Raw genomic sequence first — 14,658 nt, forward strand, 5'->3', positions numbered from 1 at the left:
TACTTGCATATGGTCTAGAGTAACCTAGCACTTCTAAGTCTATTTTAGAAAAAAAGCCAGAAATACCTGCTGAGCATTCGAGAGTTTCACGTCACCTACTTTTCTTTTTGTGGGCACAATGTCTTATATGAGAATGAAAGTGAAATTCTTCCAAACTTGCCCTAATATTAAAAGGTAGTTTTCCCTTAAACTTGGGAAATAAATTTCAACTAGATTTAAATGCCAGAAATTAGTATTTCATTATCTATAGGTTATCTAAGATCAAACTTTTTTTGGGGGGGTGAAGGCAAAATTCTTTTTTTTTTTTTTTTTTTTGAGACAAAGTCTCACTCTGTTGCCCAGGCTGGAGTGCAGTAGCATGATCTCGGCTTACTACAACCTCCACCTCTCGAGTTCAAGTGATTCTCCTGCCTTAGCCTCCCAAGTAGCTGGGATTACAGGCATGTGCCCCCACATCCTGCTCATTTTTGTATTTTTAGTAGAGGTGGGGTTTCACCATATTGGCCAGTCTGGTCTCAAACTCCTGACCTCAGGTGATCTGCCCACCTTGACCTCCAAAAGTGCTGGGAAAATAGGCGTAAGCCACCACCCCCGGCCCAGAGTTCTTTCTGTTAATAATATCCAATTGGAAATAAGCCATGTCGATGTCAGAAGTCACAGTGTATTCAGTGCTGGGCTTCATGGTGAAAACGCAAAGCACGAAGAAGCAATTTAAGACAGTCCTCATATTCAATGAGTGTACTACTCCAATATTGAAACAAGACACCCGCATCAGAAGGAAATCATCAATGCAAGACTGTAAGTGGGAAAAGCCTCAGGAACTCGGTATTAAGAGTCTTGAAGGCTCAGGTGCCCAATGATAGTGACTCTCAAACTATAGTGTGCATTAGAAGAACATGAAGGACTTGTTAGAGCACAGATTACTGCACCCTGGTCCTGAGCTTCTGATTTAGTAGATGTAGGAAGTTGCTTGAATATGGGTGTTTGTAATAAATTCCCCGATGGTGCTAATGCTGCTGATCTGATGACTCCACGTGAGAACCACTGCCCTAGGAAGACTTCAGAGAAGAGAAGGAAAGCGCTAGATGGAAAGGAGACACACACTTTTTTTTTTTAAGTGACAAATTTATCTTGCAAAAGCTTGAGAAAAATGTACCAGTCCACTCCTTTCTTACCCTATTCAATCAGTAATGAGGTTTTAGGGAAGCAAGCTCTTTGATCTTTGTGTTTATCTGATTTCTGCCTTCTGACACACACTGCCTACGTTTATGCCTCCATTCCTCATTGCCTGTATTTCTACAGGCATTTGAAAGTAGTAGTTTTCCAGTGAATTGCAGAATAGTATTTCTCTTGCCTGCCCACCATTCTCCACTCACCCCCAAATAAACTGCCCTCCAAACTACTGCCAGAAATATTTTTCTAAAACACAAACGTGGTAGAAAATTGCTGTCACATTTATATGTGATAAAAACTTCTCAATGACTCCCTAGAGCTCTCAGATTACCCTTTACCCCCGCCTGCATTGCAATATGCCTTGAGCTCGTTTTAGCCATGGTCCTACAGTATGTGTCAGCCCTCATCACTGCCTATGTCCACTGTGGTCTGTTCCACTTTCCAGATTCCTTCTACAGAGTAACATTTACATGCCTAAGCACATGCTGTCATTTCATACCATTATCATTTAGCAAATGCCCATTTATGTGTCAAAACCCAGCTCCAGGGTGAGTTCCTCCAGGAAGCTTCCCAGTCTCATGTATCAAGATAAGTAATAAGTAATAAAAATGTACCAGTCCACTCCTTTCTTACCCTATTCAATCAGTAATGAGGTTTTAGGAAATCTAGCTCTTTGATCTTTGTGTTTATCTGATTTCTGCCTTCTGACACACACTGCCTACGTTTATGCCTCCATTCCTCATTGCCTGTATTTCTACAGGCATTTGAAAGTTTTCCAGTGAAAACTACTGGATCCCTATGCTTGTGTAATATATAGGTTTCATGTGGTCATACTCTTACTTATTAAGTTTGGTGTCTTTACAAATAGTTCATTGAGGCAGGACTTTCAACTTTATAATTCCAGTGCTTAAGGCTTACACAATATAGATGCCAAACAAATGAATATATGGAGAAGGGATAGATAAATAGATGAAAAGAAGAAAATTTTAATACACACTTCTAGTTATTTCATAGGGGTGTATGTAGTGGCGTAAGAGAGAAGACTCACTTGAGCTGGGTTCAAGCCAAATTGTGGGTATCAGGCCAAGGAATTTTTATTTGTAATCTTTATATATTGGGAATGTGTAATGGATTTTGAGTGTCATTATAATATTCAAGGCGCTACTTGAGAAAACTGATTCAGAGGAAATACTTGTGAAAGAATCAAAAGGAAGGAGACTCAAGTTGAGGAACCAAGTGAGATTTGATGGCATTGCTTCAGGTATAGGTTAATTAGGACATGGACTAGGGAAGTGTTAGTGAGAACAGAAAGGGAGAATCAGACCCTAAATAGAGTGTAAAGTATTAATCATCAAGATATGGTGACTGAATGGATAAAAGAGGGCAAAGGAGAAAGCCAGAGTAATGGGCAAAATGATGATTACTAGTGGGCAGAGTAAAATTCAAAGTCAGGGGCAAAGGGAGAGCAAAGTCTCATTAATTTTGTGGCAGGCATGTTAGTGGACATCCAGAGAGTCTGTCAGAATGCAAATGTGTTACATGAACCCTCTGATGACAGTTTAGTTCCTCAACTCTCTAATACAAAGCAAAGCCTATTGAAAAGGGAACACAGAAAAGGGGAGTTTTAAAATTGAAAAAGAAGTCAGAGATTGCCATCCCTGGCTGTTCTGGTGTGTCAGCCTTGATCAGAGATGTGCCACAGTGACATGCCACAGGCCAAACCTGAGCACTAGTCAGAGAAGGGCCAAGAAAGAAAACAGGAGAGGCCCAGAAAGGGAAGGTCATCAGGGCACCAAAACCAGATTTTTATTTACTTTTCAACCTCACTGGGAGCTGCTGGTTAGGAAACTACTTTAGGCAAACCCAGAAAAACAAATAAGAAGTATATTAAATCGATCACTGCTTAACCTCACAATATGCTCAACAAATATTCAGAGGTACCCAAGCATAGAGAAAAGGCAGAGAAGCAATCTATAACAACCTTCTAAGTTTTTTTCCATTTTATTTATAGAAAGGTAAATAAATGGCTGCGAGAGATAGAACAAAGCCTCCAAAACTATAACTTACTCATCTCCCTTGTTAGGTAATGAAAAAAGCATAGGTTTTCATAGATAGATTATTTTTAGTGTCACCAGATTGGAAATATAGATATATGCTTCAATAATTATTAAGTCTTGTAGAAAACATTCTACAAAACATACCTTTGCACTCTATGATTTCAACATTTATTATTCATTGTATTGTCCAGCTGTATAACGAATGGACACGTTAGTGGATCACCTGTAACTGCTACCACCACCTCCTTTTATTTTCTGTTTGCTAGATATGGTTCACTGTATCCAGCATTCAATTTCATTAGCATTCTACTACTGAGCAGTAGCCTGGGCTGAAGCATACCCTTTAGCTCTATTTTCTCCATAAATATGAACAAAATTGAATGAAGTTACATCTTGGCTCCAATGAACAGAACAAAATTACAATTCGTTTACAGTCCTGTTGATTGTGTCAAGGGTCTCCCAGAGTTCATAGGATTCATCTTTTCTCTTTTTTTAAAGCAGATCTACTCTCCTGCATGCCCAAATCCTTGCTGGAGTTGTTTAGCTCATGTCTCCTCTTTTTATTTCATCTGAAGTATTACTATTCAATAGAGTACAGTAGCATCTAATAGCTTTAGCTACTCGCTAGCTGATTTTTGTCCTTCCAAACTGTAAGATTCATATAATATGTAATTAAATTTTCTTATAATAAAGCCATGCAGTTTGATTGTTCCTATGGTCTTTTATGCATAAAATAATTACAGCCATTCCTACCTCAGTTAAAGACATTTTGCTAAGAAGAAATTGATTTTTATGTAACAGGGTTTCTTTGTAGTTTGCCCTAACTAAGATTAGTACTTGTATAGCAAGTAGCTATTAGCTTCAATCCGTCTATAAAAAGGTATATTTAAGCAATTACCATTACTAGCTTCTTGAGAAAATTATGTATAATTTAGTCATTTACATTGTATGCACAGAGTAATTCGGTACTTGACAAAAATGGTTAACTTGTGTCTGTGACTCTTACAGATCCTACAGAACAGGTGACAATACAAGTGCTGCCACCAAAAAATGCCATCAAAGAAGGGGATAACATCACTCTTAGATGCTTAGGAAATGGCAACCCTCCTCCAGAGGAGTTTTTGTTTTACTTACCAGTAAGTGCTTAAGTATTACTTGAGCTGGATGACGATCATTTTATCCTGTTGTCTGACTTCTGGCTGACATGAAGAATTGCACTTCATGGGTAGATTAAGTGAGGAAAAATGTTATTGCTAGGGACAAGAGACACCACCTATAAAATGTCATGTGGAAGCTTTTTCTGCACCTGCCAGTTTTTGCCTTTTTCCTCAATGTTGAGAGATTTCAAGAACAAACAAGAAAAAATAAGCTGACCACAGGAAACCATAATTGCAAAACCTTAAGGTTTAATAATCCAAATAAGCTGTAAGAATCTACTCTTCAGAAGCAGATAACTACAAAATGAAAACTGATGACAGCTTATGAACGGATGTGGACTCTAAATCTGCCCACATTTCCCTGAACACACCTCTGACCCTCTGAAACAGGGATAGTTCTGTTGCAGGTTATATTTAGAATAATGTAATGGCTGTTTTTTGTCATTATGTATAATCTTGAATGCCATTTCCTCAACTTTTCTCCCTATCATAGCTGAAGGAAATGCTATGATAGAGGATACTTTGAAAATTCCTCTCAGATGTGCTCTGCATGTCACAAGGATCTGGAAGCAAACAAGGAGAGAGCTCTGTCTTGGGATGCTTGTTTGCTCTTCCACATCCTTGTGCTTGACATCACTTTCTCCTTGAGGGAAGCCATGTGTCACTCAATGCTGCATTTTACTGCAGGGATGTGCCTACAAATTTCATCTACCACAGTACTCGGTAGTACTTAAGAATATCATTCACTACATTATTCAGAAGACTGTATAAGTAATTTCTTTATGCTGATAGAAAACTTTGTTTCCCCTAATAAATCGATTGCTGTTTTGGTTTAATTTGCAGAAGGAAGATGTAAAACTAATTAGGTTTCCACTTTGGCTATCAGGGATGACAGAGCCACATTTGCATCTCAGTTTTAGCAACAATATCTGCTGAATATCTTTCTTCGTTAACATCTATCATTCCTACATCAGCTATATTTTTCCTAGTCTTAATTTCTTTTTTATTTGTCATTTTCTTTTTTCTTCTCCTCTCTCTCTTCCTTTCCTCTTTATTTCTTTCTCATTCTTCTTATTCCTTCCTTTTATCCCTTTTGCTTTCCTTCTTTCCTTCTTTCCTTTCTTTCTGTTTTTTTCTTTTGATTTGGATATATGGCATATTTCCTTTTAAGCTGCCTCAAATATTTTTGTCAAATTACGTAAGGCATAAATCATAAAAATAAAAGACTGGACTTTTTATAAAATGCCCTTGAAACATGAGCAAAAGCCATGCTGTCAATAAATGTCACCAACAGAAAATAAATCAGCTCTCAACTTCCATAGATCCAAAATATTAACGATTTGCCCAGGAATCATGTTGGTAACACAAACTATACTCTTTTTGTGCGATCAATGAAACACATTCCCTTTTTTTCTTACCTGATAAAATGCTATCTTCATCAAGAAATACAACTGTTCTTATTGTAGCAACCAAGTGTAATCATCTGACATTTTGCCTCTATCAAAAGGGACAGCCCGAAGGAATAAGAAGCTCAAATACTTACACACTGACAGATGTGAGGCGCAATGCAACAGGAGACTACAAGTGCTCCCTGATAGACAAAAAAAGCATGATTGCTTCAACAACCATCACAGTTCACTGTAAGTCACCTATTTCTTCATCAGCAGCTTCACTTCAAAGGCTTCTAATAGCTTCATGTAGCTATCTTTTCAAATAAATTGCAGGTATATCTGTCTTAAATAATTGGTTGCAATAGATGTGATAGAGAAACAGCATCAGGATAAGCTCAACTTTTGTCCAGATTTGCACTGCAATATTGAAACTTTGCATGGCTCTGCTAATAACAACCTTTGGCAGTGGTAAATCTCCATCTTCTAAGTGTCTTCAATTTGTGGTGTCAATAAACAATATTCATATGGACCTTAAGGAAACTATATATTTTAAGAAAACATTTCCATGTTCTTGAAGTGTCCAGCTTTGCAGTTGGCCCAGAATTATCATTTATGTTACAGAATAATATTAACACCCAAACTCAGGCAATACAAAGTACTATACACTCAGTTTTGGGAACAAGAAGTAGAGACAATTAGAAGTTATTTATTGGTTGATGGTCCTCTATATAGAGGGATAGGAAATTTCTGGAAACAGAACTGTTTGAAAATCACTGTGGACATAACTTTTTAACTTTTAATTTGCTTTTAATCTCCAAATACTCCAAAAGTTATGTTTGCCTCAGAGTAACAGAAAAATACATATATAAATAACAGACACTTAACTTGAGTTCTTTATGTCCTAATTCATGACAGTCCATATTATTGATGTACCTGATGAATCATGGAAACAATAAACTAATTCATACCACACTCTGGTGACACTAGAATTCAGAGTGCTTTGAGCAAATGTCAGTCTTGCTTGGAGGTATAGTACAAACTTTCTAGTAAGTCCTTTGCACTCAACAGTACTATCAATAAGGTTTCCTCTAGACATCATCCACAACAATCCCTCTGAGTATAAAGGGACTTTAGAAATTGTCTTGAGTACATAGTTATAACTCTTTCATTTGACTCATAATACTTGAAAAACATGTGGGATCATATGTCTAAAACTCTGAGAGAGATATAAGGGGACACACTGGGGAATAAAGGAACCAGATGGTTGCTTCTGATTGTCTGATGTTGGGAGCACTCCCTTGGGAGCCCTGTAAATTTCATGGACTATTATGTCCACAGCTGGGCCATTTCTCCATTTACTCTTTGCTTATGTTGCTTGGGTTTGAATGTGTCTACCATCAGGGGCTAGTTACGGAGAAAGCAGTAGCCTCCAGTGTAGCAATATTATCCAGGCCGGTTCCATGAAAATAAAATAAAATAAAAGACAGGGAATAGAGCCAGAGGATAGAACCGCATGTGGAATAGCTCTCCGTTATCACTGTTCGTGATGTCTTTGTGCCAATAGTCAATAATCTAGTGCCTTAGAGATAGTGTGGCGTGGTTGTGTTTAAGAGATGCAAGGTACATAGGTCTCTAAAAGAAGAGGACTCTTATTTGTTTACTTGTAGATAAGGCAGAGAAGGATAGATAGCAGATTGACAAAGCAAAAAACTTGGTTACAGCCATATAGTGCCTACGTGATTAGCTGTGATGGTGGTGGGGGGAAAATTAAACAAAAGTGTGTAAAAGCCTAATTGGATTTTAGTGCATTTAATTAAATTTAAATGCATCTTGGTTTTGACAGGTAGATTGCAACATTGAGTTTTAAGGCTCTATTGCTCCTCAAAAGCTGAAAAAAAGTATTTCAAGTAAATCAACATCTGATTCTAAATTATATGGATACACAAAAATCCTATTTTTACCTACTTATCTTTGATTGCTTGCTTATTTTCCAAAAACAAGATTTGTTTCCTTTTCAAACATGTCTAAAGGAACTGTGGGTAGAGAAGCACCAACCCATTCTTGCACATGTTTGTAGAATAGACAGCTCATCAAGTCTCACAGCCTACAGATTCCTAGTTGCTGATGAACATTACTATTCTCCTGCCAATATATGCACACAGATTCTTCATCAGAGCCTTCACTGTCCGTCATTGTCCCATAAAATTGTTTTAATCTCCTCTCTGGAAAATTAGCTATCCAGCTAACAACAGCTTCTAACTCATCCTGAATAAAATTTTCATCTAAACACAATTCACCCAAATGTCCCAAGGAAACTCCACTTTTCTAAGTGATGGTACATGGTTTAATATTAATAGAAACTGAGAAAGCATGCTTCTTCCCTTCATTCATTCGACAGTAGTGTTTGAAAGTCTACCATGTGTCAGGCACTGTGCATATATCAGTGACAAACCAAGTCACAATCATTACCCTTGTGGTGCTTTCAGTCTAATAGGAGAGATGAACTTTAAAAATGTTGTTGCAGGCCAGGCATGGTGGCTCACGCCTGTAATCCCAGCACTTTGGGAGGCCGAGGCGAGTGGATCATGAGGTCAAGAGATCGAGACCATCCTGGTCAACATGGTGAAACCCCGTCTCTACTAAAAATGCAAAAAATTAGCTGGGCATGGTGGCACGTGCCTGTAATCCCAGCTACTCAGGAGGCTGAGGCAGGAGAATTGCCTGAACCCAGGAGGCGGAGGTTGCGGTGAGCCGAGATCACGCCATTGCACTCCATCCTGGGTAACAAGAGCGAAACTGTCTCAAAAACAAAAAAAATGTTGTTGCAATCAACAAATTGCAATTATAACATGTAAAACAAAGAAGAAACACGGAGTACAATGGCAAGTATTCGTACTACAGAAAAAAGATGCAACTCTCAGTGTGGCAAGCATGGTCACCTTCAGTCTGAATTGTATGAGTTTAACTTCATGAGTTGTCACCACTCATACCCAATTATTCACCATTGCAAAATCTGCCAAGCTCTCCCATCCCTTTGCCTTTGTTTATGTGACAAAAGTCCTTACATCTTCCCCTATCAAAGTTCTTCTCTACCATCAGGGGCCATGCACATATAGTGCTCCCTTTACAAAGCCTTTGTTACTGCTTTGAACTCTGTTCTCTCTACTTCCATAAGTCTTTGTTTGTACCTCTGTTTCTAGCCTGTCTGTCATCCTTCAACAAATATTTATTGAACTCCTAATCAGTACCAGGTTTGCTACTGGGCGCTGATTTCATGGGCTGTGTGTTATAGCTAGTTGAGTGCATAGTACCTCTACCTCATTGACTTGTAAGCTCATTATTTATCTCCACATCTGTCATTGGTGCTTGGGATATAGTAGGTATACAATAAATACTTGTTAAAATGAATTGGAATTTTCTCACACAAAGATTTTTATAAAAATTGCTTTCCATCAACTGGATGAGAAATAGAATAGCACTTTTTAAAAATATCTGCTGCTATAGTCAATTCTCTCCGAAGAAACATACTACTATTTCATGGTTTTTCAATTTATCACCTGCTGTCTAAAGATACTTGATTTTCCAACATATATGCCTTAACATCTCTTTTTATAATATTTACCTATTCAGCACCTTTCTTTATTTTCTTACAGAAGTGACTTAAGACTTCTTTTCTTAAGGTGACAGACCCTAGGGGAATATTTATACCCCCTCAAAATACCAATCATGTTAATACTGGGAATAAATGGATAATCAATTAGATTGACCATTCTCTTGTCTAAACTATTCTAAAGCTGGCTTGAAAAACTAGCCTGATCATGCTATATTCTAGTTACTTCTGTCATATAAATCTCTTATGAATGTTCAAATGCAGTTAGAAGGAATTTATTTTCTTTTCCAAAATAATTTGACTATCATCTTACACTTCAGAGTTAGCATTCTGAACAGATTTTCTGCTTCACAGATTTGGATTTGTCCTTAAACCCAAGTGGGGAAGTGACCAGACAGATTGGTGATGCCCTGCCTGTGTCATGCACAATATCTGCTAGCAGGAATGCAACTGTGGTGTGGATGAAAGTAAGTAGGTTTTTTTGGTACTACCCTGCTGTTTGGATTGATTTCTTTTGTACTTTATCTTGTATTCAAGTAGATATATTCATGGATGCATTTATATACCAGCTCTCTCTCCGTTTCTGGTAAGATCAATAAAATAACAATAAAATTTTAGAGGTGCTCATCAACAGGGTGGCATCCATAATTGCTGTTCTGAAACTTAGCTTGGGGTGTTATGTCAATTATGTGTATATACTAATTATACACACATGCACACCACACACATGCATGCACATACAAACATATTTATATACCACAGGGCTTAACAATTTGCAGTGTTTTTGCCTACATTATCCTTACATGGTATTTACAACAGACCTGTGAAATATGAAGATTATTGTTTTCCCCATTTTTTCATATAAAGAAATTGATGGAAAAGAAACCAGAAAGCTCATAACTGACAGAGATGAGACTCAAGGCTAGGCCTTACAGAGCATAAATACTGTGCCTTGATAAGACACCTTTTTGTCTCTCTTCTGCTGAGATCACTCTTAAGTTCCCGAAACCAGGTTCCACTGGATCAAGAGCTCCTATGAAGGAATTCCTTTTATCCCTGCCTGAGCTGTAGCAGAGCACCTAGAACATAGTAGGAGTTAATTCAGTATTTCCTAAGCAAGTCCTTATACTCTTGTAATTGAAACGTAGGCCATTGGCTATTTTTTTTAGATTAAGGAAGTGTGACTCATAATTGGTGATTTGAGACAAGGTTATCACCAAAGGAGAAGGTTGTGATTGTGATCCCTCCACTTAAGCCCTTGACTAGCATATCCAAACTCCCAGTGCATTTGTTACCAGAACATGACCTGTGACAAGCACCCCCAAACAGTGATGGCTTCAGAAAACAAACATGCTGTTTGAAATAGGAGTTGACAAGAATTATCTTTTTAAGAAATTGTGGAAAAATATTTTTCTAGAGTTTCCTTTTGATGAAAATATGTTGAAATTATGTTGTGTTGCTTTACTGCCTGCCTTCTGATCCCTTTTAACACTGGATCGTGTTATTTGCTGTCTTATTCTGTGAGCTCAGTTTCTTATTCTCCTCTCTTTCAGCCACAGCCTCATCACAACTTGTTCACTAAAATAAAGTGCTGCTTCCTATGCTGTACTTTAGCATGATATGTTTGTAGTAATCAGTGATCACAAGGCTAGGCAAGTTCTAGGCAACTAGACTAATTCATAAGCATTTGAACACTCATAGCATGTTTTTCTGTAGGACTAGAGAAACTAAGTTTACTGTGGCTAAACCTGTTTTTACATCAACTGCGATCACTGTTATGAATTAATTGTCATGAACAGCTCATGTATTCAAAATAGATCAGTACTGCCTGATCCTTGGTTAGTTGATTGGGAGTGGGAAAAAATATCCTCATGTACAAAGACCACATAATCTTAAGACTGTGCCCAGCTGCCTACTTAGGAGCATGTCAATTCCTGGCATAATAGGATTGTTTTCTGTATATCAGGTAATTTTTTTTTAAATTAAATGTTACATTTCCTTTGTTCATAGAAATTGGAATAGAAGCATGGTGGAGAGCATCACATGGAGAGCGGGCAAGAGCGTGCTAGCTCAGGTCTCTCTTCCTCTTCTAATAAAGCCACCAGTCTTATCATAAGAGCCCACCATGATGACCTTATCTAATCATAATTACCTTTTGATGGCCCCACCTCCAAATATTATCAACATGTGATTTTGATGGATTAAGCTTTTTACGCCAAATTTGGGGAACACATTCAAACCTCAATACTCTGTAACAGATCCCCTGTGTTAATAACTGTAACAACTGTTTATGTGTTTGAGAAGTATATTAAATGATTTTCATGCATGTATGCTGATCATTGGTTAGGTACCACAGGTCTCCATGTCTGTCAATCCTACATCACCTACATGTACTATAAAAAGTAGGTACTATCAATTGAAACCTTTCTTTAGAGTAAGCACAGTACATTATTTGTATGATTAAGTCCTCATAACAATTTAATATGGTATATTATTACCCACTTCACAAACAATGAAAATTGATTCTTAAAAGTTTATTAACTCTTTCTAAATTATAAATTAAGTAAACAAAAGAGCCTGAAATAAAAATCTGATATGTCTGACTCTAAAACTACAAAAGAAAAAGAAATCTATTTTTGAAAGGATCTGAAGTTGAGAAAAAGAAGTTTGCATTTTTATTATTCCCAGAAGAATCGTTTTAGGCTTAATTATGATCTAATAAAAAAATAGATTGAGAGTTTTAATTCTGCCAGGTGAGGTAATTTACTTTTTATTTAATCAGGATAACATCAGACTTCGATCTAGCCCAACATTCTCTAGTCTTCATTATCAGGATGCGGGAAACTACGTCTGCGAAACTGCTCTGCAGGAGGTTGAAGGACTCAAGAAAAGAGAGTCATTGACTCTCATTGTAGAAGGTAATAAAATACTTGGGCACCAATTCACATTATTCTTTGAGAATTTTTTAACTGGTTTCTTTTATGATCTCAGTTCAACGTCTTATTTTAATTGTAATGATATTTTAGGCAAACCTCAAATAAAAATGACAAAGAAAACTGACCCCAGTGGACTATCTAAAACAATTATCTGCCACGTGGAAGGTTTTCCAAAGCCAGCCATTCAGTGGACGATTACGGGCAGTGGGAGCGTCATAAACCAAGCAAGTATTTGTCTTCTTGTTATGCTGCACTTTGTCCAATATGTGGTTTTTTTTGTTTTTGTTTTTGTTTTTTTTGGTTAGGAACCTACACTGTAGGTTGGTTTGTTGCCACATAAAATTTGTAGTACATGCTCAGAGGAAGCTTTTGCTAACCTCTTAATTTTCCCAAAGGAAGAACATGGCTCAAAGAGAAATTTAATCCCTGGGCCATGGAGAATGGAAGAACCCTTGTGTCATGGTCAGCATCTGTTTTTAAAAGAATATAAATTGGGTGTTACTCCATGATCATTCCTCCCTGAAATGTGAGTGATTAAAACATTAAGATACACACTTTTCTGCATAATAAGTTCACGCATCTGAGTGTAAGTAGGCTCCAATACTGTCCTTAACTTATGCAGGTTAAGGGCTATTTCTTCTTAAAACCATGTCCTGGTGTAAGGATCATCATGTCTATGCAGTGCTAGAGCCAGAATAAGAAAAGCTACTTATATAGTATCTAGGATGTGCCCTTCTCAACAAAAGGGTCATATACCAGACCTTCATATTTGCACTTTTAAAAATTTTAGTAATAGTAAAGGGTTAAGGATTTACTAACACTACCAGTAATTTTCTCTTATTAAGTCTTTGACCATTCCCTAAAAGAAAGATGAGAATCTGGCCTACCACTAGGGATTCAGAACTGTAATCCCAGTAAATTGCCAATCGGCTTGTGTCACTGACATACTTGTTAATTCCACTGTTCTCTACAATAGTCTTTATGTCTCCCTCTTCTCAGTATAATCAGTAACGGCTCCTCAGGAGCACCCAGAGGTACCACTGGATTATTTCAATCTTCTATACTTCTCAGATTTCGACTCAGTTGAAATTTGAGAAGAGATATATAAAGCAAAGAGCTGCAAATTAGTTTTAGGTTAAAATCTCTACTCCATCTGTCCCGGAAAGTTGGGCCACGGTTCCAGCTTATGCCATGCAGTTTTGCAGCGCAAAGTGGATTTTGGCTCTCTCAACCATAGGGGATGCATATATATCTGCATAACTCTAGGTATGGAAAGCCCCCAGAAGAGTAGGCACACTTGAAGTGAATGACTCCTGGTTTGCTTAAGTGTGATGGGACACACAGTGAGAAAGCATGTAAAGGAGGCAAAGAAGCTCTGGGCTCCTTAAACCTAGGAAAATGCAGTTTTCTTGATTTGGAATAGAGACTTGAACCATCCCAATTGCTGACAATGTACAGATCTATTTTTAGCACCAAAAATGGTTGTTTCTTTTCTACTCTATTGTTTCTGCTTTCTAGTTCAGTTAAGGGATAAGTGCAGCAAAAAAGAACCTTTAGGTACTGGTAATACACACAGACATAGAAAATAGAAACAAAAGCACACAGTAAATATTTGATTAATGAAAAGATATAAAGATTTAAAAGACCATCCTAGAAAGTAGCAAATATATTTTGTAGAGTTTAAAGTTACAAAAACAAAGATTCAGCAAGAAAGTCAGATGAAAAATCCTAGTAGGAAGTGAAAAAACAGCAGGTAAATTTACTATGAGGGTAAAAATAATAATGTCATTCTTCATTGTCAAGGAGAAACATTGATTCCGGCCCACCGGGCAATACGTTATTTTTCTTGTTCTAGGTTTGTGCTGATGCCTCCATCATCTTTTATTTGTTCCCTTCTCAGACACATGGTGAATCTGTTATTTTACAACTACAAGATGTCTCTGCCCCTCCTCCACCTCCAGCAACTGGAAGATACCCAAACCATGAGAATAGCTCTTGTCCTCAAGACACTTACCATGTAGTTGAGGAGAAAGCAAACAATAGAGAAAGAGAAAAATGTAGGGAATGAGTTTATAAGATGACTGAGGAAAGAATGCAAGTACATTATTTGCTCCGACCCTGTTGGGTTAGGAGTCAAATCCTAGGGATGAGATTACAGTAAATTGTATTTTATGTTTGAAGGAATTAAATGCAGCAATTACCCTCATTAACACCTCACGAACATCAGATGGACTTAGAAATCACTGGAAAATCATCTATCCTCTGTATTTTCAATAAAAAAAAATTAGAAAAAAAATTTCACTTACCTATGAGCAAATCATACATACATATGCA

At 37.3% G+C, this 14,658-nt stretch overlaps 1 protein-coding gene across 2 annotated transcripts in view; it reads left to right on the plus strand.

Annotated features, from left to right (window-relative positions):
- ALCAM (activated leukocyte cell adhesion molecule) overlaps positions 1-14,658 on the plus strand; it is a 209,504-nt gene that overhangs the window by 166,864 nt on the left and 27,982 nt on the right. For both annotated transcript variants that reach the window (XM_054246126.2, XM_054246127.2), the window contains exons 7-11: positions 4,239-4,366; positions 5,895-6,027; positions 9,743-9,855; positions 12,171-12,306; positions 12,415-12,552. In XM_054246126.2, the coding sequence (XP_054102101.1) occupies positions 4,239-4,366; positions 5,895-6,027; positions 9,743-9,855; positions 12,171-12,306; positions 12,415-12,552 (648 nt within the window). The remainder of the gene's footprint in view (positions 1-4,238; positions 4,367-5,894; positions 6,028-9,742; positions 9,856-12,170; positions 12,307-12,414; positions 12,553-14,658) is intronic.

The sequence above is a fragment of the Callithrix jacchus genome, chromosome 15 (assembly GCF_049354715.1).
Source record: "Callithrix jacchus isolate 240 chromosome 15, calJac240_pri, whole genome shotgun sequence".
NCBI classification, from domain to species: Eukaryota; Metazoa; Chordata; class Mammalia; order Primates; family Cebidae; genus Callithrix; species Callithrix jacchus.